The sequence below is a fragment of the Dendrobium catenatum genome, unplaced genomic scaffold (genome assembly GCF_001605985.2).
Source record: "Dendrobium catenatum unplaced genomic scaffold, ASM160598v2 fragScaff_scaffold_1608, whole genome shotgun sequence".
Taxonomy (NCBI): domain Eukaryota; kingdom Viridiplantae; phylum Streptophyta; class Magnoliopsida; order Asparagales; family Orchidaceae; genus Dendrobium; species Dendrobium catenatum.
In genome coordinates this window covers 1,922,497-1,950,395 of record NW_021320070.1, presented here as the reverse complement: position 1 = coordinate 1,950,395, position 27,899 = coordinate 1,922,497, and the positions used below count along the sequence as shown (strand labels likewise).

At 35.9% G+C, this 27,899-nt stretch overlaps 1 protein-coding gene across 3 annotated transcripts in view; it reads right to left on the bottom strand.

Moving 5' to 3' along the window:
* The window catches only part of LOC110099829 (BEACH domain-containing protein C2), a 111,554-nt gene that overhangs the window by 11,405 nt on the left and 72,250 nt on the right, over nt 1-27,899 (bottom strand). For all 3 annotated transcript variants that reach the window (XR_003703094.1, XM_020827122.2, XM_020827121.2), the window contains 10 exons: nt 21,712-22,257; nt 21,491-21,631; nt 20,864-21,355; nt 10,575-10,714; nt 9,951-10,020; nt 9,769-9,852; nt 9,640-9,696; nt 9,483-9,551; nt 9,298-9,384; nt 9,087-9,203 (listed from right to left, as the gene is read on the bottom strand). Coding sequence is in view for 2 of the 3 variants with exons in the window: in XM_020827122.2 (XP_020682781.1) it covers nt 9,087-9,203; nt 9,298-9,384; nt 9,483-9,551; nt 9,640-9,696; nt 9,769-9,852; nt 9,951-10,020; nt 10,575-10,714; nt 20,864-21,355; nt 21,491-21,631; nt 21,712-22,257 (1,803 nt within the window). In the remaining variant the exon portion in view is untranslated. The remainder of the gene's footprint in view (nt 1-9,086; nt 9,204-9,297; nt 9,385-9,482; nt 9,552-9,639; nt 9,697-9,768; nt 9,853-9,950; nt 10,021-10,574; nt 10,715-20,863; nt 21,356-21,490; nt 21,632-21,711; nt 22,258-27,899) is intronic.

Here is a 27,899-nt window from a genome sequence, read left to right as displayed (position 1 = left end):
ACGCTTTTATTATTCTTGAATATCTTTAGAATTGCATGGAACTGATGATGAGTACTTAATTTACATGTCCGATCTCGTTCCCGCCTCGTATCTACGAGCTAACCGGGCCGGGTCGTGACACGTACTTTCTTTGCATCCTAAATCTCGTTGTTAGATTAGGGATTACTTTGAAGACTACTGTTTTGTATTGTTTTATTTTTCTTATTTATTTTGAGAGTTCAAAGCTCAGAGCATGTGATTTAGCCTACGCAAAGTATCTCTTTATTTGTTTTATTCGTCGTTGAGAATTGCTAATAATTTTAATCCAAAATTATTCTAATCTAAGAGTTGTGCAATGCCTAAATGAATCCCTAAGCATCTCATCTAAGTAGTCCTGCATCACTAGATCTTCTATTCGATGACTTTTATCATACTCCTTTTTTCATCTTGATTTTGGTCAAGTTTGCTACAATTTAGCTTTCCTTTTTCAGTATGAATCATACTCATTAAGTAGTTTTATTTCACTCTCAAATCTTCTTGCAAAATTTCAAATTTTAATGATCTTTAAAAAATCATTCAAAACAAGTTTTATGTGTTTTCTGATTTGTTAGGATTGAATTGTAACCAAGGCACCCTCCCTCGCACATGCTCTGGCAAGCTTGCAATTATTCTTGCTCCATGCCTGCTAATCATCATCATTCCATTTGTTCTACACTTCTACTCGTTATTAAGCATCGATGTCCTACTTTTCTTGGTGCAACTGGTGGCTTTAGTGATGTCTCATATCTATTTTGCTCTCAAATTTTAATTTCATCTTCATTTTTATTGCATGGTGCTTGTCCTAATTTTCCTCCCTAATGTCTGGAGCAATTATTACGTCCGGTCAAAACCGAACGTATCTGAATGTATACCGAGCAATACTGAGTGCTCAATACCGAGTTTTAGGTGACGTGGCGTGTGGTTATTGGTCTATGAACGTATTCGGTGACCGGACGTAATAATTGCTCCAATGTCTATGCTGAGGATCCACCGTATAGTTATTCTCTACTCTCTACGCAACATATTTTTGAGTGCTAAAAATATGCTTCACCCTATCCCTATGTTGTGCCATTGTCGAGGAGGCTCATGCTATTTGTGCTGCTATGATAGTGGTCATTCCACTATTTCTGATTAACCTTTGCCATTCCTATAGTGAATTTGGATTATGCTTTCATTGACCATTTATGTTCGTATTCTATTCCTATTGTAATTATTTGTTCATCACATCCATCTTCTTTTCTTAATCATGTTGCTACCGCCCCTCCAACCTAACCTATTGTGCCCACACATTCTTTCATTGAAGTTGCAGGAGGAATGGTTCTTTGCAATCGAATGCTTCTGCCAATTTTTCCTTTATTTTTTAATGAATGCTTGGATGCTTTTTCAATACAAGCCATCAACTAACTTTCATGGTAAACTTATTCTCACTTTTTGTAGGATAAGATTTTTTATTTCTCAGCTTCATTTAGATCTCTCGCCTACTCACGCGCTGCCCAAGCTACTCCATCCTCTTCGTGTCTACATGCTACACTCCTTTATTCCTCTGTTTGCCTTTATGCTATTCCCACACATTCCTACGTGATCTCGGAAGTTTGCAAGGGCTGTCACCTAATAGTTACTTATGGGATGCCTACAGCTATGTTCCTAAATTCCTCCCTCACTGATGGTTAGTCTGATGTAGAACGGGGTAGCATGACAACAATCTGAAACAGTTCCTTTCAGGAAACCTGAAACATTTTAGACTTTCCTCCCAAAATCTGAGAGGAACTTCAGCAATCCAGCAGCGGGATAGCTTCAGCAGCCAAAATCTGAGAGAAATCCCAAGAATCAAGGCTTAGGAGCAAAGGGGATTGGGAGGAGAAGTCAGGCTTAGTCAAGCAAGGTGTTGACGTGGGAGAGAGGATTGTACAGAACTTAGAGGAAGGAATCCAGCCGAAATTGTGGAGAGAAAGCTGAGAGTAATTTCCCATTCAAGGCTCTTGACTTGGGGAGCAATTAGAAGTAAATAGGAGAGGGAAGGAGGCGGTGTAATTAGAGAGAAAACATGGGTTTAATTCCAAGGGGGGAAACAGGATTTGGAAAGGGAATTTTGTGGAGGGAAACTCCAGCAATGTAGCCGGCGGGATGTAGAGGGAAATTAGGGATTTAATTCCTGAATATGCTCTCAGTTTTGGGAAGGAAATTAAACGGCTTTGGCTTAAATGAATTCCGGTTGGCAAGAGAGAGGAATTATTTTCCAAAGAGGCCTAGTATGATATTAGGAAATAAATCATATTTGAAACTCATGATGGGGCCAGTGGCTAAAGGAGGGGGGGGGGATTTAATGGGGCTAATTAAGACTTCTTAATTTGGTTTAAAAGATTATGAAAGAAAATAATTCACTCCAATTTGAATTTCAAATTCAAATGGATGTAAATTAAGAACTTTCCTAAAATAGAATCACTAATTTAGGAAAGAATTTGAAATTTGAAATTTGAATTTGAATAATTTCAAATTCAAATCAATCCCTAAATTAACCCAACCAAATTAGGAAATCCCAAAAAGGGTGGAGAGGAAGGTTCGGCCGGCGGCTAATGGGGTGGAGCCGGCGGCATGGGTTCGGGTATGGGGGGGATTTCGGGTGGAGGTGAAAATCCGGTGGCCAAAACGGAGATGGGGAGAAGGAAGAAGATGAAGATAACGACGAGGAGCAAAAAGAAAGAACAAACAGAAAACAAGAGACAAAATATTAAAGATACAAACGCGAGTCCGGACACATCCTGCGGCTGACGGGTACTACGTTGCCCTTCTCCAAGGAACTTCACGCCACGAGCCCGGACCCATCCTGCGGCTAGTGGAAACTCCAAATCCCTCCCATAGGGATTTCACTAACGTTCTTCCCAAAGAACCCAAGTGCAAAACACAAATTTTTTTTATTAATAATCCATCATCCTAATACAAGAGCAAATGCCTCTATATATAGGCCTTAAAAGAAACTAAAAGACAATTTTGCCCCTTGGGCTTACATAAAACAAATCCCTTAAGGGTAAAAAAGAAAAATTCATAATTAAATAAAAATTACAATTAATAAAATAAGATAAAATGAAGGGATCTCGGCCGTCGATCTTCAGGTCCTCCTCGGATAGGCATGGACGGTTGGATGTCCGCATCATAGTCTCCACCAAGAGTGGCTTTCTTCCCCACTCTAGATCATCATTGCTTTTCTTTTCGGCATTTTTTGGTTCACTCACCGACTCTCCCTTTCCTTGGTCCTAATTTCATAGCAGCTAGCTCCCTCTTGGATGCTCCTTGGGTCACAATGGCTTTTCCAATTAATCCATCATCAACAGATCCTATGCCTCCTATTAATCTCAATTTTCATTCTTTTACAGAAGTTTTGGGTGGTTCATTGGACAGAAGATTGCATCCTTCTACTTTCATTCCACTTTCCTTCCTTCTCATTTTTTATGAAGACTCAACTTCACCGAATCATTAGCAGCCATCAATAAATCAAGGCAAGCATGCGCTTGTCTTTTTCAAGGAAGATACCCTTTAGCTTGCTAGTCTGCTTTTTTTGTCTATTGTTGGCAAATTCTCTTTCTGCTATCCAAATGTGAATGCTAATAACGAATTCTTGTCAGGCCTACACGTGGTTGATAACTATTCCATTGGGATTATTAATTCTCATCACATTATTATAGATGCAGATTAGACTAGGCTCTTCCTTAGATGCAATTATTATATTAGTAGCTTTTTGATGTGTAAACTTAAGTGGTCTCCCCATTTCATAATATCTATGAAAATGCCTATCACACCTATTTGGACAATTTTTCCTAAGCTTCATTAACATTTCTTCAACTAATCCACTTCATACTCTTTGAGTTCTATCTTTGATAAAACATTGCAAGTGGATGCTGCCATCATTGTTTTCTAAGTGGTAAGAGCAACGCAATTCATAGGGATTTTCATTGCTTCAATGCATAAAGTGCAGAGTGAAGCAACACTCTTAGTAATTAATGTTTATGAGTTATATATCATATACATATATATTATATGCATATAATACTTTATTTAATTAAACACACTTAACTCAGCTCATCAGCTAGGTAAGTTGTGTGATTTAATTTACAAATACAAGAATTATTAATTCTAGATATATTTATAATGTTATTTAAAATTTGTTAAGAAAATAAATGTATTATGAAGATTCCAAAAGTAAACATGACAATACATTCAAGTATTCACGTATAAACAATCAGCATATTCATACGAAAAATTGAAGTTTAAAATATGAACAAGCATGATTGTTTAAATCTTTTCTTAGTTGGTAAGATTTTGAAAAGAAGTTCACGCCCCTATGCCATCTTGACATCTACATATCTCGATGATGATGTGATGCGATCAAAAAATATAGGGGACCCTATATTTTTTTATCACAAAAAATAAAACGAAACGACACCGACAAAGCAAAGACTAGAAGAAGAAAGAACAAACTCCTACACATTTCAAATAGAACTAAAAAGAAGAAATTACAACGATGACGGCTTGCAAACTTAAAATTAAAGACGACACCCTAAAGTTGCTTCACTTAGAGAAGAAGGATACAGGTAGAGTGGCACTTGCGGAGAGACGAAAGAGATTAGAAGCCCGAGAAGAAAGATTGGAAAGAGCCCGCAGGATTTCCGGAGGGGATGAGAAAGAAGGGTGGAAAGAGCCCGTAGGATTTCCAAAGCAAACCCGTAGGTTATAACTTTTCCAAAAATCACATTTTCATAACTCATACTTCAAACATTACAAATCCTCCCATATTTATAGGTATGAAAGAGGAATACAAAGAGACACATTACATTAATTATCACAAGAACCTAAACATCACAAGCATTAATCCCAAATGCTATGCACGAAAAAACACACCCAAGCCAAGGAACCGAAGAGGCAACCGCGGGAACCAAGGAGGCCGCACGGTTCCAAGGAGTCACGGCCACGGGAAAGAGCCCAGGCGCGGGAAACCAGCAGCCGGCCGGAATCCAAGGGGGCAAATGCAATGAAAACTAAAGGCCATGGGCAAATGCAATGAAACCAAGGAGTCATGCATGGGAAAAGATAATTCTTGAAATTCCAAAAGCCGGTTTGGAATTCCAAGAGACCTACATAATTAAAAGCATAAAAAGTACATTAATTAAAGATAATAAATGAACTAAAATGTTAGCTAATAATGAGCTAACCCTTAGTTCAATAAATGAACTAAAGATCAGCTCATAATTTCAGCTCAAATTTATTTGAGCTAGTAGACTCAAGGGAAGCCAAAAATTTAATTATTTTTGACATGAGTTGACCCCCCCTTTGTCTACATCATGATGTCCAACATCATTTCAGCTTTGACAGCTTATGCCCTCTCGACATCAACGCCAGACGCCTGACACACAACATTGATGCCCGATTCTCAATAGCACTACTGTCTCCACTATTAACACTATAGCTAGTAACTAGAGTTTTGAATCAAGACATCTTTCTCTCATATTTAGCAACGCATCAACGGTAAGAGAAATTTCTCCCCACATGAGGAACTTCTTTTTATTGTTTTTATATTCAAAATAGTATAAAAGAGATTTCTCCCAATCTAGACCATGCAACTCTATAAAGTGAATATTAGAGTACGATTTATTATGCCTTTACTATTCTTAATATTTTGCTTATTTTTAATTTCTATGCACTATTTTGGACAAATTTTTAAAATGAATACAATAAATAATTTAATAAACGAAAAGAAAATATAAAATATTTATTTGGATAAAGCAGGCCAACCGGCTTGTCGAGCTGTCGTTTCATACATCGTGGTAGATGTGCTAGTCGGGTTTGGTCGTCGAGTTTGGCTGGCTGCTTATGGTCTAATCTAGTGTACGGGTGTTGATCGGGTCAAGCGGCCTAATTGGGTCAGCGAAAGTCATTAAGTGAGGAAACGACTGAGCATGTCATTTTCTTTTCGAATGACTTCCCATTCGTTATTTTTATCATGACTTCCGTGGGGCGACATGACGAGCCTACCGGGTAGGATGGAGAGGGAGGCGAGATCAGGCAAAAGAGTGAGCTGCAGCAGCTCACATGTGACGAGATCGAGCTCCAGTCGCTCGTGTGAGGTGAGATTGGTCGGGAATGTGATATGGTGGCTCGCGTGGGGGTAAATGGAGCTGTAGGACATTCACAAGCCCGCACGGGAGAGTTTCAGTGATTAAGATGATGTTCACATGGTCGAAATTATTTTCTCCTTCTCAACAACTCCACATTCCTTTTCCCTTCGTTGTCTTCTCTTGTGCAGTAGCTATTTTGTATTCCTTTTAAAGTTTTAATGTTTTCTTTTCACTTATTAAAGGAATATAACATATGTATTTCTTTTCGCATATTTGCACCAGGGAGTTGTTAACAAAGTTAACGACTGGCCTCCTTTACCCCAATAATTTTTTAATGTTTTCTTTTGGCTTATCAAATTATTTACTTTTTTCCTTTAAAAAATTTGTTCCACTATTTTTAAAATATAAATTTTATAATGATGTATCCAAATTATATATGTATATTATATTTTCAATAATTGATATGTCTTGTGTCTGTGTCGTATCCTCGTCTGTGCATCCTACGTGCCTGCTCTTGGTAGCTTTACTGAAGAGGTGTTTGGATCTTTCTACAAGACATTGAAATTTCTTTATCCAATCTTGGAAGTTCCCCCTCTCCCTTGCTTAGTGAAGATATAGTTGACTATGATGTTATGCATCTTGAGGATTTTGATGGGAGCATTATGAGTGAAGACATTATGGTGGATAGAAGATTTTGAATCCTATTTATCAAATGGAATCATAATTGAAAAAAAATATATTGTCACTCTATGTTTTCATTAGGTGCAAGCAAGTTTGTTCAAATGAGTTCCTTTTGCCCTTTTGTTATTTTCCTTTACTACTGCATGATTCATCCTTTGGCTGCTTCATAGCCTTGTCCTTCTGTATTTTCCTTTGAACTTTAACAAGTCTTGGTAAATTCCCTTCCTAAATTCCTATCACCGCCTTTCCATTACTCCTTCGATAACATCTTCGCTGCTTGATTTGTGGCACACCTCTCTTCAACTTCTTTGGAAAATTTTTCTTTGGGCTGCTCCAACCTAGAGGTTGTTTGTAATTTGATATTAGATTTACACTTGATTAGTAACTACTCCATCGGACTCATTGACCCACATCATGTCAATATAAAAATATCCTTAAAATGAAATTACATCAGACTTCCTCTTAGCAATCCTACTATGTTAGTGGATATTTTATGCAAATGAAAAATGATTGACACTTCTATTACAGTGGTTGCACCTTAATCAGACAGGTTTGCACTTAGAAATTGGAACCAAATTAGACTCTCCTTTGAATTTAAAGGATATCATGCCTACCCTTGCTAGTCTAATTGAGTTGAACACTACATCATCTACAAGCTGCGTGATTGATATCGATTGTGTATTCTTGAAACACCTATTCTCTCACCAATTTGTAAAGACATTAATGATCATGACCCTCAAGAAACTTATGATTAAGACATAAAAAACTTTGTTGACACACTCCTTTATTTGGCAGGCTTAAAGCAAGACGCCAAATGAGTGTTTTTTTTCATAGTTTTTGCTATCCAATGTCCTTTAACCCTTCGCTACATTATTTCTTTATCGTATATTATTTATTTTTCTTTTTTTGGCAACTCTTCAAAATTATTCTGGTTGTACTCATATTATTTTCTAGTTTTTTTTTTATATTATTTTCTAGTTATGATATCATATATTAACAAAAATTGAAGTATATTGTCATTTCATTCAAAATGTTGTATTTCTGAGAAGATTGTCACATTTCAAGTATCCAATTAAGAATAACAGTATGATATTTTTACAAAGCATTATGTTCTCTAAGTTTTCCTTTATTATGTAACAAGTTGAAGCAACTAATATATATGCTTTATCTTAAACGGAGTGTTAGCATAGGAAAAAATCAAATTAAAGAAGTCTTTTATAGTGGATGAGTGGTATATGCTTTTTTGATTATGTCGTCCTATAGTGCATAATACACACCAAAAAAGAACTTTCTCGCCTAACAATTACGTTCTTCAGGTTTATCAGTTAACCTAGAAAGGAAAAAAAGTGATAACATTTCAAAACCAGCGTGTTGCATGAAATTCAGGTCAAGCAAAAAGAGTAAGAATGTAAATCATTTATGGCCACCGCCGAAAAAAACTTAAAATCATAAAACGTGATATCTAGCAGTGATATCATAAAACTTAAGAGTTGGTAAAACGTGATATCTAGCTGATCATTTTGGACGCTAAGGTTTAAGAAAACATAAGAGTGCGTGATTTTTTTTTCCCTAAAAAAATTAAATGGCCAATATTTCAAAGTTAAGGCATTGTTTGAAAAGTAAATTGAAAAGCACAAAAATATGCTATATAGCATTCATTAAGACGCTGGAGTTGAAGTAATAAAGCATTGTAGGAGGAATTTTTGTCCATTCTGAGATTGTATGAAATAGAAAAAAATGCATTATTTTCCATTCACAAAAATACTGCTGCATAATATACTGCTTTTCATAACTAAACAAAATTAACCAAAGGTTTTTAAACGAACTTTTGCCAGGTCATACCAAAATAAACATCAAGGTAACTTCGAGATCAAAATGAAGTTCATACTTGAGGATAGCTACACGGATGATGAACACTACACCCAAAATGGCGCTATCCCAAGTAACACATTCCTTGAGCACTCTAGGCATCGGAGGAAACTTACATTGGAGTTCACTAACTTCTGATATTAATTGAAGCATCCACTCATCGTGTATACCCACTTTTCATTTTATTATAAAACTAAATTGAACCTTTTTCATTTGCTAAAACTCACTATATAATCCGCATGCACTTTACATGCTTTCAGAGTAATAATGTCAATAACAAGATTCATTTCCTAATTAGTTGATCTACAAGTTTCACTTAGTTTTGAAATAAATAGGCCATACAAGCATCCAGGTTAACCTATGTTGCCTATTCTGGCTATGGTAGAAAGAAAGTAGCTGATGAAGGCTTACTGTTCCTGCCGTAGAATAATGGGAACCATAGTGGAACTTGGGTATAACAGGATCATCAAAGCCAGAGTACCTCTCTTGGAACTTTTTCAACCTTTCAGGATTCAATGCACCAATAGGCTGAAATTTATAGCGTCCATACGTTAAGTTAAGACTAATTAAGTTAAGACTAACTACTGATCATATATAAGAGGATTTAAACAATAGTTTCTACCTTTGAGAGATCTCGATACAAGGTAGGATCATTAAGATCCAACGTCTTAGAAGAGTAATCAGCTAAAATCCATGGAAAAACCGGGTACTGTAAACAGTTTATGGAACTAGTTGGTAAATTACTGCAACATAATGATAGAGGAACACCACCATAACACCCCACCCATCAACCAGAAGGACACAGACCTGTGTGATGTCATTGTAACTGCGTCCAGCCATTGTGTTCAGCTCCATAAGATATTCAAAATTACTAATCTGCACGAAAATAAAAAAAAAAAATGCTGTAATGCCAAAAATAATGATAGAATGTGCTACAAGGATAATAAAATGTTTTGGAGATTACCTCCCACCTAGCCCATCTCTCCATCAGCTGGCTCCGCTTAAATAGTTGGTCAGGTCTCTACAATCAAAAAGGATGGAAAATAAGACATGCAAAAGCATGAAATTACGCCAGTACAGGATTTTTGCCAACCTGTGTTGCCAAGTAAATGTTGTTCAAATGAGGAGGTTTTGCTTGAACAATAGCACGATAGGCATCCTTACGAGCTTCAGTGGACTGAAATATATTTCAAGTGATATTTTGGTGCTAATAGTTAGCCAACTATCAAAAACCAGCAATAAGAAAAATAGATAATTAATTCACATTTATTTTACCCCAAAATCAAAGAAAAAGTTTGTCCGATCAAAAAGAAACAATTCTAAAGCACTCCTCCTAAGCAGATACCTGCGCAAATGACAGGCAATAAATGCACAACAATAGATAATCTGGGCTGCTGAAGAAGTAGCAATGAAAGTTCTAGCATTGGATAAATTCGTAACCTAGCATAACAGCTAAAAAGACCGGTACACCCATTCGAACTAAATTATTATTATTATTATTATCTATGCACATTCATATTTTGAATTTAAATATTTAGTAGGATTGGATTTAATTTTAGAAATGATTAAGTTTAATTTCAAATTATATGGCATTATGTTATAATCATGTTTCTATAAATAGGAAATCATGGCTTGTATTTAGATCATTAACAACTGCCATCAGATGAATAAAAATTATTCTTCATGCTTATTAGGGTGTTCTATCTTGATAATTGGTACATGAGGATCTGTGTAAATTCTGTATGCGGAGCTTTCCTTTTATTCACCCTTTTTCAACCTCCCACTTCCATCAATACATGTTTATTTGAATCCCTTTACCTTCTTACAATGACTGGCCACAGAACAAAGAAATTTAAAAAGAAGAAAAAGAAATCAAAAGAATAAGTTTCGAGTACCCACCTTCTACTGAACATCTGATGAAGTGAAGAGATTAACCAGCTACGATCTTTCTCATTTTGATAATTGGGGGCCATAGGGTCCAGCATAGAACTTCCATTGCCATGCTTATGAATTAGAAAATTAATTCTTTTTGTAGTAATCTGTAAAGATGATGAATTCATGGTTACTCAGGAGCAATGATAGCAAGCAAAACAACAGAGCTTGTAACAGTGGCTTAAAACAATTTAGTAATTGTATACAAAGAGATATCAAAGGTAAACTAGATTGATCTTATTCTTGAGATTAAGCAATACTGTTCATAATGAATGAAAATGAAGTCAGGTTTATTCATATTTCATAGCAGCGTACATGGTAAAAACCAACAAATTGAGACCTCTGTTTTGTGTAATCGTTCACAGCTGACAGATTAAAGACCAACTTGAGCTGCTAACACTTGTTTGGCTAACTTTAGTAGAGAAAAAAAAAAGATCAGAAATTTAGACGATCAAGCTTAGAAAGAGAAAGTTGACCAAAGTCTCTCTTGGTGCAGGTAACACATCTACATAGAGGAAACATCATGCGAACAAATTGTGTTGCTTTCTATTAGCGTAGAATTATACTATATAGAAAACTTCTCTATATACAGAGAGAGATGCCTATTATTTAAATGTACCTTAGAACATTATGCTTGTTCCAGATTATAAATATGACAAATTTCTAATAAATAAAACACTAATTTTCTCCACTATAATTGTATAATAATCAAGTTAGTCCTAGTTGCTACCTCCCCCTCACCAGGTTGCTGCTGCGTGAACTAGCCGGCATGCACAAACTCATATACAACACTTGACATGCACCTAACCCACACACTGCCACCTATAATCATACATATCAATCGTGAGTGCTATTTGTTGCCATGCATGAACAATACTATATAGCACATAACACCATAGTGCACGCCATCTTAATTTTTAAGATTTGGGTTTTAAATTAATATACTGTAAATGATATGCTTATTAGTGTTGTTTAATTTCAAATTGTGTTTATTAGGACATCTGGATGATCTCAAATGCAAGGCTTGAAGTTCTTAACTTTGCTTCACACATGCAAGTTTATTAGTCTCAGGGTTTGAACCAGCTCACCTTCGACGCCCCAAAGAATGTTGCTCTCCTCTCTGACATGACAAATGAAGGGTTGCAAGGCTTCGATGAAGAAGGGCTCTCAGGTTTGATTTCTCTCCGTTTTCCATGCAAGAAGGCTTCAACCAACTCTCCATACTCGCCTCACACAAAGGCGATGATGTTCCCATCCCATTGCCTGAAACACATGAAGCTGCCAAGGCTTTGATGAATAAGGTCTCTCGAATTTGATGCTTTCATAGCTCTTGCCTCACATGAAGCTTCTATTCTCTCGCTGCTCTTGCTTTGCATGAAGGCTACGAAGTTCTTGCCACTTTGCTTTTGATGCAAGAAGCTTGCAAGGCTTTTAATATTTTGCTAGAATGCTCTCGACATAAGATTTGTGCATTGTTTGTTCAGATCCTCTTTCGATTGGTTTAAGTTGTACCATTGATGCATTCATATTTTTAGTTTATTTTTGTTTTAATGTATTTTGAACAATATTAGTTGTGTTTTATGTTTTTTTAAGCTATCCTATGATGGTTGGGCTTCCAATGATCATGGTAGGAATGTGCTAGGCATGGCAAGCCTTGGGTTTGCTTGCTCTTGGGTCCATTTTGTCCTTGGGCTGCTTGTTCATTTCGGTTTGGAGAGGTTGATGTTCTCGGGTGGGCCTTGTTAGCTTGGTGTTGAGCTCAAAATGCTGGATTCTACTTGGTGTTAGCTCATAAATGTTTGAGCTGAAGTTTAACTCAATGATTGGAGATTAAATGCACTTCCTAGCTCATTAAATCAAAAAGGTATGCTTTTATTTCAAGCTCATTATTGAGGAGTTTATTGGAGTGGACTTGTGCCTCTTCCCCTCCCTTTGCCTTCTCAATTTTCCCTTGCTGGTTGGTTTCCCGTGCTCTGCCTCTTTGTCTCCTGTGCTGGCTTTTCGGGTCCCTTGCTGGCTGGTTTCCCGTGGCCTGTTGCTTTGTCTCCTATGTTGATTTTTCGGGTCCCTTGCTGGCTGGATTCCCGTGGCTGTTTGGGGGGGAATTCCATGGAATTTTCCCTGTTTTCTGTGCAGATTTCCTGCTGCTGTTTGGCCTTCTATTTGGTGACTTTTGGCCTTTCATTTCCCCAATTCTTATTGGATTTGGTTGGAGGTGTTATGACTATTTGTCTACCTTCTTTTGCCTATAAAAATGAGTTGTTTTGGCATGAAAAAGGTTGTTGAAAATTGTGAGCAAAGTCTCTACAAAAAACCTGAGGGTTTCTTCTCTTGGAAAAGCTTGAGAGCTTGTTCCACCCCCCTTTCCTACTCTCTATTTCGTCTTGGCTTCTAACCACTTCTTCTCTACGCAAGTTCCACTCCACCTGTATCCTTCTTCTTGAGCTTTGGAAGTGTATGTTGGCTGAAATTTTGAGACATTTGCCGGAGGAGTTTGGTAGGACGTTGGACTCTTTTGCAGTGGTGGACCCTCGGTTTGCAAGCCTAAGCACAATTTTATTATATATTCCTACTCTCGTTGCATGTGAGGAGACCGCTAGACAGTTTTTACTGAGGATAGCATTTTATGGTTTTTATTTTGTTTCGTTCGATTTGGCTTTTTGTTTCTTCGAAGTTTGTTTGGTTGTTTGCAAGCTACATTTGAATCGAGTTTGGTTTAAGTCTTGTCCTGTTGTTCTCCAATTTATCTATTTACTCTAGTTTTGCTCGCATCAATCATGATTTCTTTTTCTACATATTTGGTGCATGTTAGGTGATGTGATAAGCTTTTCTTCAGAGTTTTTATGGATGATTAGCTATTTGTTGATTAATTGTTCAATAAATAATTTATTGTATAGCCTTTTTTCAAGAAATTAATATATCTTATGCCAAAAATGTGAAACTAATTCCATTATATTAACAAGTTGATAAACATTTTCGATTGAGTCATTTTGGAACATATATTCATTCATTTTTTTCTTATTTCTATCATTAATTTTATCTATTAGGTACCCAAAAGAATGTCAGATTTTGGACAAACTGCAAAGAAAGATTAGTCATGTAAATATGCAATCCTGGAAAGATACAATAATAACAATTACGTGATATATATGTATTGTTGTAACATGACAAAAAGAGAAATTACTGAATACTTTTTATAAATGAAAAAACCTTTGCACGTAATAGCTCATCTCTAAATTCCTGAATACTTTTTAGTAACCCTAACATTACAAAAGACAAGGAAATTATTAATTGTTAATATGCATGTATTGAAGGATTTTGTTAGGCCATTGTTAGGCCGGCACCTGAGCCGACTGGACCGGTCCAACCTGGACCGGTCCAACCTGACCGGTCTAGGTTTATTCCCGGCGGAAGCCAGACGAACAGGGGGAGGGCGGAAAAGCTAGGGGGCCCACTTGAAGCCAATTTCAAATTGTGGAAGGAAGAATTTGAATTAGAAGGGGTAATTAGGTCTTTTGTAACTCTCCTTTTATGTTTAATTAGGGAGAGGAGGGGGGAATTAGGGTTATCTTGATTTTGAATGTGATTTGGGAGATCTAGGTTTTTCTTTTTGGGCTCTAGGCTACGACTAGAGATTTGGAGAGTTTTTCCTTCCTATCAAATCGAAGGAAACTTGTATCTTTTTTGTCTTTTGCATCGACTAGTGAAATTCAATCGTTTGTTATTGTTTTTCCTACGATCTCTCTCAAATTTTTTCAACTGTTTTTTTGTGTTTGGTGGCTGTTTTCCCATAGAAAACAACGGAGTAGTTGCGATTTGGCTTAGATCCGATAGGAATCACTTGAAATACTTAAGTGGTACCTATCAGATTTGTTAATGATGTTGATGAAGAAGATGAAATTAGCAATAAATTGAAAGTATATATATCAGGGTGAATTATTTTTAGGAAACTCAGGACACAGGTCATATGAATAGTAAAATTATAATTAGTATTGGATAATATTTTAACAATTAAATAAGAATTAAAGTTGTTAAACACTTCAAGTTGATTGGCGGCTTAGCATATGGTCAATGAGTGCTCCACATTTGTAAAGTTTTGCGATCAATGGGCTTAGCCTTACCTACAGTTTATTAGAATGTGAATAATAATTGGAGCATATTAGAACGTGGAAGTGCAAATTAAAATTGTATATTGATTATTATCATGAAAATTAATCATTTTTTAATTTTAATAATATTTTGTTGCAGCTTCATAGAAAAAAGAGAGAGAAGATAGATAAGGGTAATGTTAAAGATTTGGTTTATGTAAAGAATAAGGCCTTAATTCAATGATGCAACAAGAAAATATTGCAAAGACACAAATCTTCCTTTCTTACAACATAAATAAATGTAAACACTAAGATTGCAAATTAAGAGACAACTTCAACTACAAATGACAAACATAAACCATAAAACTTATCTATATTTTAGAGAAGAAGAATACATGTGGAGTGGAAACCGTAGATAGAGAAGAAGGGATTAGAAGACCGAGATGAATTTTAAGAGGAGAAGAAGAAAGAAGACCATAGCTCGCAAGCTATGTAAACCCGCAGGTTTTTACATTACACAAATTTTTATTTCTAAAACCCTCCTAAAACAACCACAAAACATCCCTTATATAGGGGAAGAAAAGGTAAAAAAAAAAAATTTAATACATATATTTAATGCACCTCAAAATCAGCCAATAGAATACCCTTGAAAACCGCAACAAGCAGGGACCGAAGGGGCAGCCACATGGGGAAGAAACCAAAGCATCAAACAGCCCCAAAAGTGGGGAAAAACCGAAGCATTAAATGGCTCATAAAGGGGAAACTAAAAAGGCATATTTTGGGAATTAAAATCGGCATGGGGAACACCAAAAGGCCTCTTTTGCCTACATCAATTCTCCTCTGGTTAAGAAATCTCATCTCCTGATGAGAATGCCTTGGTACACGTTGGAAAATATCAGGATGACGACGTTGCAAACTTAGGTTGAATGACAGTGCTTCCTTGATGTTCCAAATGCATTATTACTGTTGACAGATCTTTCTTTTAAAGTGAAAATTGGCTTGTTGATTATTTTAATTTTTTTCTCTTTTTTAAAAAAGAAATGAAGACTCACAACCTAAAGCTTTGATACCAAATTGATGCAACAAGAAAATATTCAAAGACACAAATCTTTCTTTCTTACAACATAGATAAATATAAATACTAAGATTGCAAATTAAGAGACAACTTCAACTACAAATGACAAACATAAATCATAAAACTTATACATATTTTAGAGAAGAAGGATGCATGTGGAGTGGAAATCGTGGATAGAGAAGAAGGGATTAGAAGACCGAGACGAATTTTAAGAGGAGAAGAGGAAAGAAAACTATAGCTCGCAAGCTATGTAAACCCGTAGGTTTTTACATCCCACAAACTTTCATTTCTAAAACCCTCCTAAAACAACCACAAAACATCTCTTATACAGGGGAAGAAAAGGTAAAAAAAAAAACAATTAATACATATATTTAATGCACCTCAAAATCAACCAATAGAATACCCTTGAAAATCGTAGCAAGCAGGGACCGAAGGGGCAGCCACATGGGGAAGAAACCGAAGCATCAAAACAACCCCAAAAGTGGGAAAAACTCGAAGCATTAAATGGCTCATAAAGGGAAAACTAAAAAGACATATTTTGGGAATTAAAATCGGCATGAAGAACACTAAAAGGCCTCTTTTGCCTACATCATTCAAGGTTATAACTATCATGATAAGGAAAGAATAATGCTAATGAATGGTTAACAACAAAAAAGAATAAAGAGTCAGATGAAGATAAGGAATTCATTAGTGGTGAGAAAGATTTTCCATAGAGTACTATTACAAAAATTAGTGATGTTAATGAAAGAAACTACAACATTCTAGAGCGATCTAAGGAAAAATGAAGAAATCTTCATCTAGGATTAACACTTGTAATTGAGCACATGAAAAAAGTTAAGATTTAGAAGACATTAATGATACATATAATAAATATGGGAGACTATTTTAACTCATCATGATGATGATAATTAGTTTAATTTTAAAAAAATATAATAATTACAAAAAAATAATAATAACAGTATGAATTTTGAATGGTTGAACAATTGGGCCAAGCATCAATTTAATTATTGCCATATCTATTCAATTTAATAGTATTTTATATTTAGTTATATTTTTATTTATATTTTGTTTATTATGTACTATGTTTAAAATAAAACAAACTGCCTAATGCACTATGCGCTATGGTTCTGCATGAATTTTTTTATTATGGTGCCCTATTCACCATTACCAAGTATGCCCATGAGTGTACATCTCTGATGCACTAACACTTCATTTTAAGAGGGTATGCAATGTCGAACAAGTGTCGGACACAGACATGCATCCGACACGACGAGGATACGTGTCAGACACCTGATTAGTGTGTCCCATTTAAAAAAAAATTAAACCGGACATGCGTGTCAGACACGGGTGTCCGGCTATTGTATAATTAAATAAATAAAAAAACCCTAATCTCTCTATTTCATATTACCTGGTTCACGCCCGAGTCTTCATCTTCTCCTTAATCCCATATTCTTATTTGTATTCGTGGTCTTCCTGAGCGATTGAGGCGAGCAGCGGTCGGCTGGAGATTGCACCCTTGGTCTTCTTCCCTTCCGGCCGTAAGCAACAAGCCATCCTCCTTAGTTTCTGCGCGCAGCCGAGGGAAGCCGACGTCAAACCGTAGAAAATTTTTCAAACCTGTAAATTGATTTCACCATTTTTTTGTCCATTCGCCATTTCTTTTCATTTATCAATGATTCTTTAGATTTGTGATCAGAAGAGCATATTTTTTTTAAAGTATTTTATTTGTTTTGGATTAAAATTACTCTTACAATAAAAACTTGTTTATTTAATGCGCTTTGACTACGCTTTTGCTGCGCTTTCACTACGTTTTTATTGCGCTTTTGTTGTGCATTCACTACGCTTTTGTTGCGATTTCACTGCGCTTTCACTCGCTCTCTAGTCTTATCAACAAGAAGAATATCATGAACAAAAAGCATACACCAAGGTACATCCTCTTGCAAATGTCTAGTGAGAACATCCATGACTAAAGCAAATAGATATGGGCTTAAGGTTGATCCTTCGTGTAATCCAACCGAAATAGGAAAATACTTGGTCAACCCACCTTGTGTTTGAACACAAGTAATAGCTCCTGCATACATATCTTTAATTATTTGAATATAAGCATTATTAATTCCTTTCTTTTCAAGAACTCTCTTGGAACTTTATCATATTCTTTCTCTAAATCAATAAATATCATATGTAGATCCTCCTTATTCTCTATATATTTCCCCATCAAACCTCTCAATAAATGTATGGCTTCCATAGTAGACATACCTGGCATGAATCCAAATTGATTTAAAAAAACATTAGTATCACACCGCAACCTATGCGCCATAATAATAAAAGAAAGATGTAAACAATATTAATAAAAACTACCGTAAATATGCATAATAAAAATATATTTATAAAAAAAAATTCTAATTAATTTAAAAACATAAATGCAACCATCTTTGGCATGCTATTTTTGCAAGGGGCTGATAGAAACTATGTTTATGTCATATGGGGTCTACCAAGCCACCATTTTTATTTAAGAAAATATCTATAAAAGCCATATCCATATGCTTCACACTCTTCCCCTTTTTGCTCACACGTGAAAGCGGAGTTACTTTGGTTCTGTTTGGAAACCCATTCACGTGAATGCACAACAACTCGAATAGCTTGGGGACAACTATGACAATTGTTTGAGATGTGCTTGAGTTACTTTTAGTAATTGAAGTAATTCCGCTTAAAGCATTTATAAAACCTGAGACATGTAATAAGTTAGATTATTTGTTTTGTTTGGAAGCCATCTACATGAATACACAACTGTTTCAAATGTGTGAGGGTCCAATGTAGTAATTGTTCATGTGAATCTATTGTCATTAGAGTGTACACATGTTGCTCATTTTGAGTTCATTATTGTTTTTGGCATTTTGTCCACTTGCGTGCCTGATGCAGATCCTATTGCAAGTGTCACGAATTGAAATCTTTTGTATTTTCAAATTAACAATTTATTTGTATATGACTTGTTTCTACTTGGGTAAGCCGCACAAAAAAAATTATTCTTCCATCTATTAAAAAGAACCACCTTAGTTCGTTTTCATTTCAAGCTTAGTTTTCAAGGAGTATTCTTGAGAGTTCTAAATGTTTAAAAGAGCTCTTTAGTGCAATCAAGAAGTTTTGTATCGTAGTCTGGGCCTTCAAGTTCATCACAAATCACCTTGCATGTAGACAAGCTTTTAAGTTTAGTGAAAATCTCAGACGTTTATTTCAAGTTCTCATCTTGGTTTCTATTATGGCTATTTTAAAAAAAAATTGACACGACTGATTTGTTATTTTGAGTGTTTATTTAATGTAATTTTACTATTTTGTTTTTGTTTGTTATGTTTGGGTCTAAAATCCTGGACATTCATTTTATTTTGAATCATGCTACTAAAAATTTCGACAATATTCTGATGTCACCCTTAGAGATGCAACATCAGAGGGAATGCAAAGCCTACCCATCTGTTAGACCGGTCCAGCCAGTCCAGCCGGCCCAGCCTCTTGGGCCGGCTCAGCTCGTTTACGCCAGGAGGAGCCGGCGGAAGCAGGAAGAGGGAATTTAGGTGGGGTCCACTTGAATTTTGAATTGAATCTTGGAGCCAAAAGGAGGGGAAGCAAGGGTAATTAGGTCCTTTCGTATTAGATTTGAATTGTATGCATTAAGTAGGGAGAAAAGAGGGGATTAGGGTTATGTCATATTTTGTAAGAGATTTTTTGTTCTTTGGTGGCTAGGGCTCTAGATCGAATTCTAGAGATTGGGAGAGTGCGATCCTCCTCTCGAATAGAGGATCCTTGTATCTTTGCTATTTTCCTTGCAACTACTAGTAAAATACAAGTCTTTTATCCGTTTTTCTGCAGTTATTCCCTGTTTTCCTACTGTTTTTGGCTGTTTTCCTGCTGAGGACAGCAGTTTGCTGTGAGATTTGTTGCTAAAGTGATTAGGAAATACTTCAAATCAAGTATTTCCTATCACCATCATACTAAGAAAAATGTGTACACATGATATAAACATAATAGCTTTATCTTCTACTCTCATCGGGCCAAAATAGACACATGATTGGTGTACATGCATGAAATTTTTTCAAACAATATTTTCCATGCCAAGAAAGAAGCATGCTATATTTATTTTAGGCGGCATTGGAGGAGAGAGAAGGTACAACAGATGACAATAGAGTAGAATTTTTTTTTTTTCGTAAAACTGACCAATTTTTGTCACACGCATGAGTCAAATTCGAGTCACTGCATTTATATAGTGTATATGTAATATAGGTCATTTTTTAAAGTAATTTTGGCGTTCCAAAGTTGTTGGCATAATCTATTTTGTGAAACTAATGATGGTTACAAAAGTTTTTTTGTAACCGAGGTGCTTTGAACCAATTTTCCATAATGTTGTGTCCATTGTTCGTCGTTTTTATTATACTTGATCGAATCAATCAAGGGGGTCCATCCTTTATAATCTCAATGCTTTGGACATGCTAGTGCAGTCTGTTTTACAAAATGTGCAACATTTAATGCAAATGAGGCATTTGGAAATGATTTCGTGCGATAATGCATCCATTATCCACTGTTCTCTTCGTGGTCAGTCGAACCAAGAAATGGAGCGATTGTAGGGATCAACAGGGATCTCTAGAGAATACGACACCAGTTTTCTCCCCTAACACTTTCAATATAACTACTTCAAAAACAATACAAGATGCAAGATTAAATAAAGTTGAAAACAAGTTACAAGAATAACAAAATCATGTCAAATGTCCACTACAATGCCTTGAAAAAAACAAGAACAAAAGTTTCATGTTTATTAGAAGACAAAATATGGTAAGTGCAGGTTTAAATTTACCAAAAAGAACTGAGTAATGCATCGAACTTCAAACAAGCTTTTGAAAAGTATGAATCTAATGCATAAGCATGAAAATGCATATAGTTGCTAGCATACATTAAATCTTTTGATACCAATAGCAGGCTAGTTGACCTATACCACGATTACAACATGCTAATCTAAACATGGATGCAGATGCTGAATAAAGAATTAATTAACAAAAAAAAAAAAAAAACGTATGACTGGGTTTAGAGTATAAAATGTCTGCACATACTTGAAAGGTTCCTCTCACAACCTTCAATGGCCGCACCAACAATGAAGTTAGTTCAAGAATAAGTTTTTCATCGTAGTCCTTTGGCACATGTCCAGAGGCATTCATTGGCATTGACTGAACTAGATCAAGCGAAGCAGCAGAGATTTTGGCATTTCTTTCATCTGAAGAAACTTCTACAGTTTCAGTAATCATGGGCTGAGTCTGTGTCATACTGTCAAGTATACCATTTTCTATTTGTTCCTCACTTTCATTTCCTTCATCCATATAAATTGCCTCAGCAACCAGAATGGAAGCTGTAGAAGGAAGATCAGCAGTAAAGGAAGCTTCTCTGCTATTCTTGCTGCATGCAATAAAAGTTCCATCAGATTTTGGCTGTGAGACGTGATCTTCATAATCTGCAGCTGCACCCAAATGTTCAGAGCCATGGTAGTCAATTTTGAAACACCTCCGCATCCTTGAAGAGCCTTCCATAAAGTCTAGTTTCCAAAAGACCTGTGTAGATGTTAAAATCCATAAAAAACAGAACATCTTAATGATTTACAGACCACAAAAGATGACATGAAAAATAAAATATCATTATATTGGCATAATGTAGATACTATATAAGCTAGAAAGGAAGAAGCATACTCGCTGACTATACAAGCTGTCACTGAACGGACCAAAAAGTCTGTCCATTTCAGTAAGGCAGTGAATAAATTTCCTCCATGCTCGACTCCCAATGAACCTGCGTAGTTGTTCTAAAGCATGAAGTTGGGAACGCCTACTAATCTGCAAGACATTGAGTTTCAGTAAATCAACTTTGAAGAAGCACACACACACCCAAAAAAAGGGATAAGAAACCAACATACCTCCATATGCTGCATGTTCCGTACTAAAGCTAAACTCTCTACTAATATACTAGAGTACTTATTCTGTAATGTAGAATATTCTTTTCGTAATATTGGCTTCAAGTCAACTGACTGAATGCAGTGAGTCCATGCACTTCCCATGGCCTCTGTAGTATTCCACCTCTTAGCACGCTCAAGATCAGATTCATTCCTCCTTTGCATTGCTGTTGTCATTGCTACGGCACTAAGACCTTTACCAGAACCAATCCTAGCCAAGCGTTCACGGTCTCGTGCAGCAGCAGCGATAGAAGTAGCCCTCACAGCAGCTGCATCTTTTGGGGCAGGAAGCGAATTGTTCGGCATATCAGGAGGTTTTGGAAGACTTAAAAGTGCAGTTAGACTGACCGGTTTCAGCTCAGAAAATGATGGGCCATGCTTAAGCGACGAACATTTAACAGGTCTTGTGGCATCACCACCAACACCAGCAGCTACCATTGCTAGCGCCATTGCAGCCGGAGGTGATGCAAAAGCAGCAGCCCACCGAGGGGATGTCATGTAGAGAGTAGCCTGAAACAGCAAAAAAAAGTAAATTAATCAAGAAGATATTACTAATTAAAGGTTAGTAAAATAAAATTTCAGGTCAAAATATTCAAAAAATCTGCATTCAAGTTCTCAGCAAAGCTAACATAGAAAAATAAGTGGAAAACCAAATTGATAGGCAATATCATGTGATGATGGCCCATCCGATTCAAATTTATGTTCAATGTCTGATGACATGTTTAATTAAATCTTCTATTTTTTATTTCACAATTATACTTAGGAAAACTTGGATTTTGCTGTATTAAGATTACTTCTTGCCTTGTTATTTCCATTAGGACTTATTTGCTATTAATTATGGTATTGTTTAATTTGCTTGTAACCCTAGGTGTCCCCACTATATAAAATAGACTCATAGGGCTTAAGTTGAGACATTGATTGAGGTTCCACACTTTTTTTTTTCAAGAAATCTGCCGCAATTTCATTTGGCTACAACATTATTGCTATCATCCAGAAATTTTTCTGATGGGAAAAATTTTGTTTATTCAACCAAATCTAATTAAGTGATGTAGCGTTAAGAAATATGATGTCTGATTTTGTCAAAAAAAAAAAAAAATCTATAATACCGCAAAAGCCTTTAAAAAATATGTTTTTCTCCCAACAGTTTAAAAAAATGTTTTCATGAAAAGCTATAGCCATCTTAAACAAACTTTAAATATAGAAAAAAAAAATTCTGAATTTTTTCTGTGCACTCCACAAATTTATGCCCAGATCTTTTGAGAGGATTTTCTTCCTGGTCGAATTTTTACAAGGAAGATTAGGTTACAAATAAGACACTACTAGCTCTCACATTATGAGGACTTTATGCTCTGATTCCAAATTCCCCATAGCACAAGCTCTTATGTTTAATTACCTCTACTAGTGACAAGACAGAACTTTCAATTAAGGCTGGTCAATAGACGCTAAATGCTATGAATATAATAGCAATAATTTTGATTTATTATTGAGATGAAATTTCCCTACCATCTATTTAAAGTGGATGGTGGGAAGAATGATGATGAATTTGATTAAGATCTCATGATTCCATTATCCTAGGTTGTCATGAACCATGGTGTACCTAGTTAATAGAGAGAGTCAATCTAACCAAACAAAAAGATCCCCTTTAGCAGCCATGAGCTCTGTTTTTCAAGGAGATCATGTAAAATTAGGGTGAATATTTGTCTAAGCGGACAATTTTAAGTCGACCTTAGCTAAAAAGGAGCTTGATGTCCTATCAAGCGCATCTTATAATTCAAAACTCAAGGGTGCTAGAGCCATTGGGGAACATCAGAATTATGGTCATGACCATAATATAATGGTGTTATTTTATGGTGAACCACCCAGTCAGAGCAATTCAATCATAAGCGCTGTTATGCAGTGTCATTTGGTGGTAAAACAATCGATCTAAGGATACGTACTATATCCTTACTAGCAAGAAGTCATTTGAGAGTGAACATAGTGATACATGATATTACATTGACTCTTTATGAGCCGAGGTCAATTACAAAATTGTTATCCTCGACAAACAGTTGTGGAGGGTAGATGGATTTTTATATTAAATTTTAAGTAAATGTTAAGTGGGATTTTTGCAATCCTCAATGGTTTGAAATATTTTTTGATTGAGTACAATAAAAAAAATATTATTCAAGGAAATAAAAATATTATTTAGCTATAGACTCAAAAACCAAATTACATTTTTTTTCCCATAGATATTACCCAATCCAATATGCTTGATTGAATAATGTTAATTTTATTTTGGTGTATAGGTTCCCCACATGGGCAAGCTCCAATGATTATTTACATCTAAAGAATATTTATCTCTTCAGAAAATTTTTATAAAAATATTGATTTATATTTGTTTATCAAAATACTGGCTAATATTTCATACGTTTATTTAGAAACTTTTGTCAAATATTTAGTCATTGAGATTTTCAAACAGGAATGAAATTAATTCTTGGATGGAAGCCAACGAAAAAACATATGACTACTTTATTTTGAGAAGCTCAGAGGTATTCAAAATCATTATATATTGAGCTTTATATTTTAAAATTAAATTTATGTTAAAATCGATCATTTTGATCTTAAAAATTGATGCTCATATGACAATAACACAAGATTGAGGAAATACCCAAGAAGGTGGGGGATTACCATGTAACTTAAAAAAATATAATCCTCATGTCTTAAATCTAAAGTGAGAATTGTCGATAGATGGTAATTGGGACCTAAATCGAATGAAATGCATGAGACTTACAAGCTTGAAATCCCACATAAGGTTAAGTTAGCTCGACTTCTAAACAATCCTGTCTAAAAAAGATGGTCAGTTAAGCTCATCTAAGCACTTTTAAAATCATGCAAGTATGATCTTAATGCATATACAAGAAAAGTTATACTATTTTAATTTTAGAAAATATGACCTATAACTTAGCCACTTAAACTAAGATGCCTTGATCATGAGAGTACGGACATGCGAAGATTTAAAATTGTGAAATTAGATATTGGGGTGTTTCTTGTTCATGATGTGAGGCGTAAGCCTCACATTCAAAAAATTGCATAAAGTGAAAATGAAAGTTGAAAGTATTTTTTAGTATTATAACTACATAATATATTAATGAATGACATTAATATTCTATTGTACTATGAAATAACAAATTGACGTACATATAAAATAAAAAATTATACTATGAAGAACTTGAACACTACCCAACTCAATAAAACTATTGTCGAAATAATATGAACAAAACCTAGACCACAAAGAGATGATAATTTCTAGTGATCAAAATCGGTTGAGGTTGAATCTCCAACTTTCAATGGAAAGCATTATCTAAATACCTTTTAGGGTTTGAGTACAGGTTTTAAAAGATATCTTCTAGCATCTAATGGGTAGTTGACAATACATTCAATTCATGAAAGTTAACCTGGCAGGATCTGGCAAAGATTATGATGAATCACTTAAAATCACTTGAGATTAAATGAAAAATTAGCTCAATAAAATATGCAACCAAATATATTATAATAGAAAGCTTGCTAAGGAATTTTGAACCTCAAATATGGAACATCAATATTAATTGAATATTTGAATAAATTTAAAGAGCTCACCACTGGTTGTGGTCCATGGGTACTTATATCAAGATTTATTAATGGCCTATGAGCTAAAAAGGAAAATTAATTTCCGTGCTCGATGATCCTTAGAAATAGTGAGATATCACCGTCATCCTATTCCTAAGACTAATAGCAATCATATTAGCATATCAAAAGTCGGCTCCTCAAAACTTCATGGTAATTAGTGATTTAAACCAATAAACTTAGGCATGAACAAATGATGTAAGCAAACTAGAGAGAAAAGACAGTTGGAGAACATCCGGACAAATTAAAAACCAAACTCAATTCACTATAGCTTGCAAACAACCAAACAAACAATTGGAGAAACAAAAGTAAAATCAAACGAAACAAAATAATAACATAAAAACGCTATCCTCAAAATAACCGTCTAGCGGTTTCCTCACATGCAACGAGAGTAGGAAAATATAATAAAATTGTGCTTAGGTTTCCAAACCAAGGGTCCACTGCAAAAGGTTCCAACGTCCTACCAAACTCCTCTGGCAAATGTCTCCAAATTTCAGCCAACAAACAACTTCCAGAGCTCAAGAAGAAGGATATAGATGGAGCGGAACTTGCGTAGAGAAGAATAGGTTAGAAGCCAAGACGAAATAGAGAGGTGAAAATGGGGTGGAACAAGCTCTCAAGCTTTTCCAAGAAAGAAACCCTCAGGTTTTGTAGAGATTCTACTCAGATTTTCAACAACCTTTTCCATCCCAAAACATCTCTATTATATAGGCAAAACAAGGAAACTAAACAGCCATAGCACCTCCAACCAAATCCAACCAGATTTAAGGAAATGAAAGGCCAAAAGACACCATAACATCACATAAAACTGCACAGAAAAACAGGGAGAAACATCTACGGGAAACCCAGCCAAAAGCCATAGGAAGCCCAGCCAGCAAAGGACTCGAAGAGCCAGCACATGAAACAGGGCAGAACTTCACGGGAAAACAACCAGGGAATAAAACCAAGAGGGAGTGACCACGAGAACAGCAACAGCCAGCAGAAACCGAAAAGACAAGGGGAAGGAAAGAGACACAAGTTCACTTCATAATAGTGAGAATACCTTTTTGAATTTATGAGCTAGGAAGTGCATTTATTCCACCAATTATTGAGCTAAACTTCAGCTCAAACATTAATGAGCTAACACCAAGTAGAATCCAAATTTATGGTTTGTCCTAGACTCTTCGAGGTCAAGCACTAAACTGCAGGCTACTTCTAAGGTATCAACTCCTCTCGCAAAAAGTTCATTTCGGAGATCTTCCCTCAGGCCAGCTCTAAACATGGACAGGAGTTGAGCAGGGGTAGTGGAATCTTCGTCATTGCAACGAATCAAGAAATCGTCGAAGGTGGAGATGTAAACTTTCACGGGCTTGCTTCCCTGGGTCAGTCTATTCCACTTATCTAAGAGTTTGGGGTAATATGACGAGGAAGATATTTTCTCCATAGCTCTTGCTTCATAGCTCGCCAATCAGTGATGGGGTGCTCACTTCGAGCTTCGCGCATGTTTTCCAAGTTTGTCCAATATTGGTTGGCACGGCCAGTAAGTTTCATTTCAGCGAACCTAACCTTCCTAGCTTCCGAAATGCTATACCATTTGAAATAACTATCCATCCCTTTGAGCCAATCTAAAAAGACTTGGGGGTCGAGGGTGCCATCGTAGGAAGGGGCATCTATATGGAAGTTCTTTAGTAGCTGAGCGTCGTTATCTCTCCAAGTGGGTTCATGTCCTACGGGTTCCTGATTGGGTCTATGGTTATGACGATAGTGATCTCGAGGTGGTCCATAATTAGTTCGAGCTTCATCACCATTAGGTGAATGTGGTCTAGATGGGGTGTAAATCGCGGGGTGTCCTAATCGTTCAATGTTATATAGTCGATCATCCGCTTGGTGTCTAAAGTCCGCTAAATCAGTCTGGATGTTCCTAATTTGCTGAGTAACCATCCCAAGTTGGCCCACTATGAGGTCTAGAGTCGCTTGAATATGTTCCGGATCCATGGGTGGATGCTAGGGGACACTAGGGAAGGTATCGGGGTGGTGGACAACACCTAGACACTAAGATAATATGCTCCTAATGCCTCTAGATGATGCTGAAGTGATCAAAACAGCAAACTATAGCAAGGACCTAAGTTGTCAAGTGTTTTGGATGGTTTCTAGGTTGTAGACAACACCTAAACACTAGCTTAGACTCACCTAAATGCCACTAATTGGTGCAGGAAAAACTTGGACAACAAGCTATAAAGTTTATCTAAGCAACCTAAGCAATTAGGGATGTTGTTGTGACAAGGATAGAACTTAGACAGTGAAGTAGACTTGCTTAAAGTGATGAAAACGATGCAGAATTTTACTGGACAGCAAAGAAAAAACAGAGAACTAAAATAACGGGGCAATGGTATGCATGCAAACGGGTTTCAGAAAGGTTAACTAGACTCCTAAGAACTTCTAGCACATGCAAGACATGCTTACCATGCTCTGATACCAAATATGATGTAATACATGCTTGGAGTTACAAAAGATTAACAAGAGAATTTAGT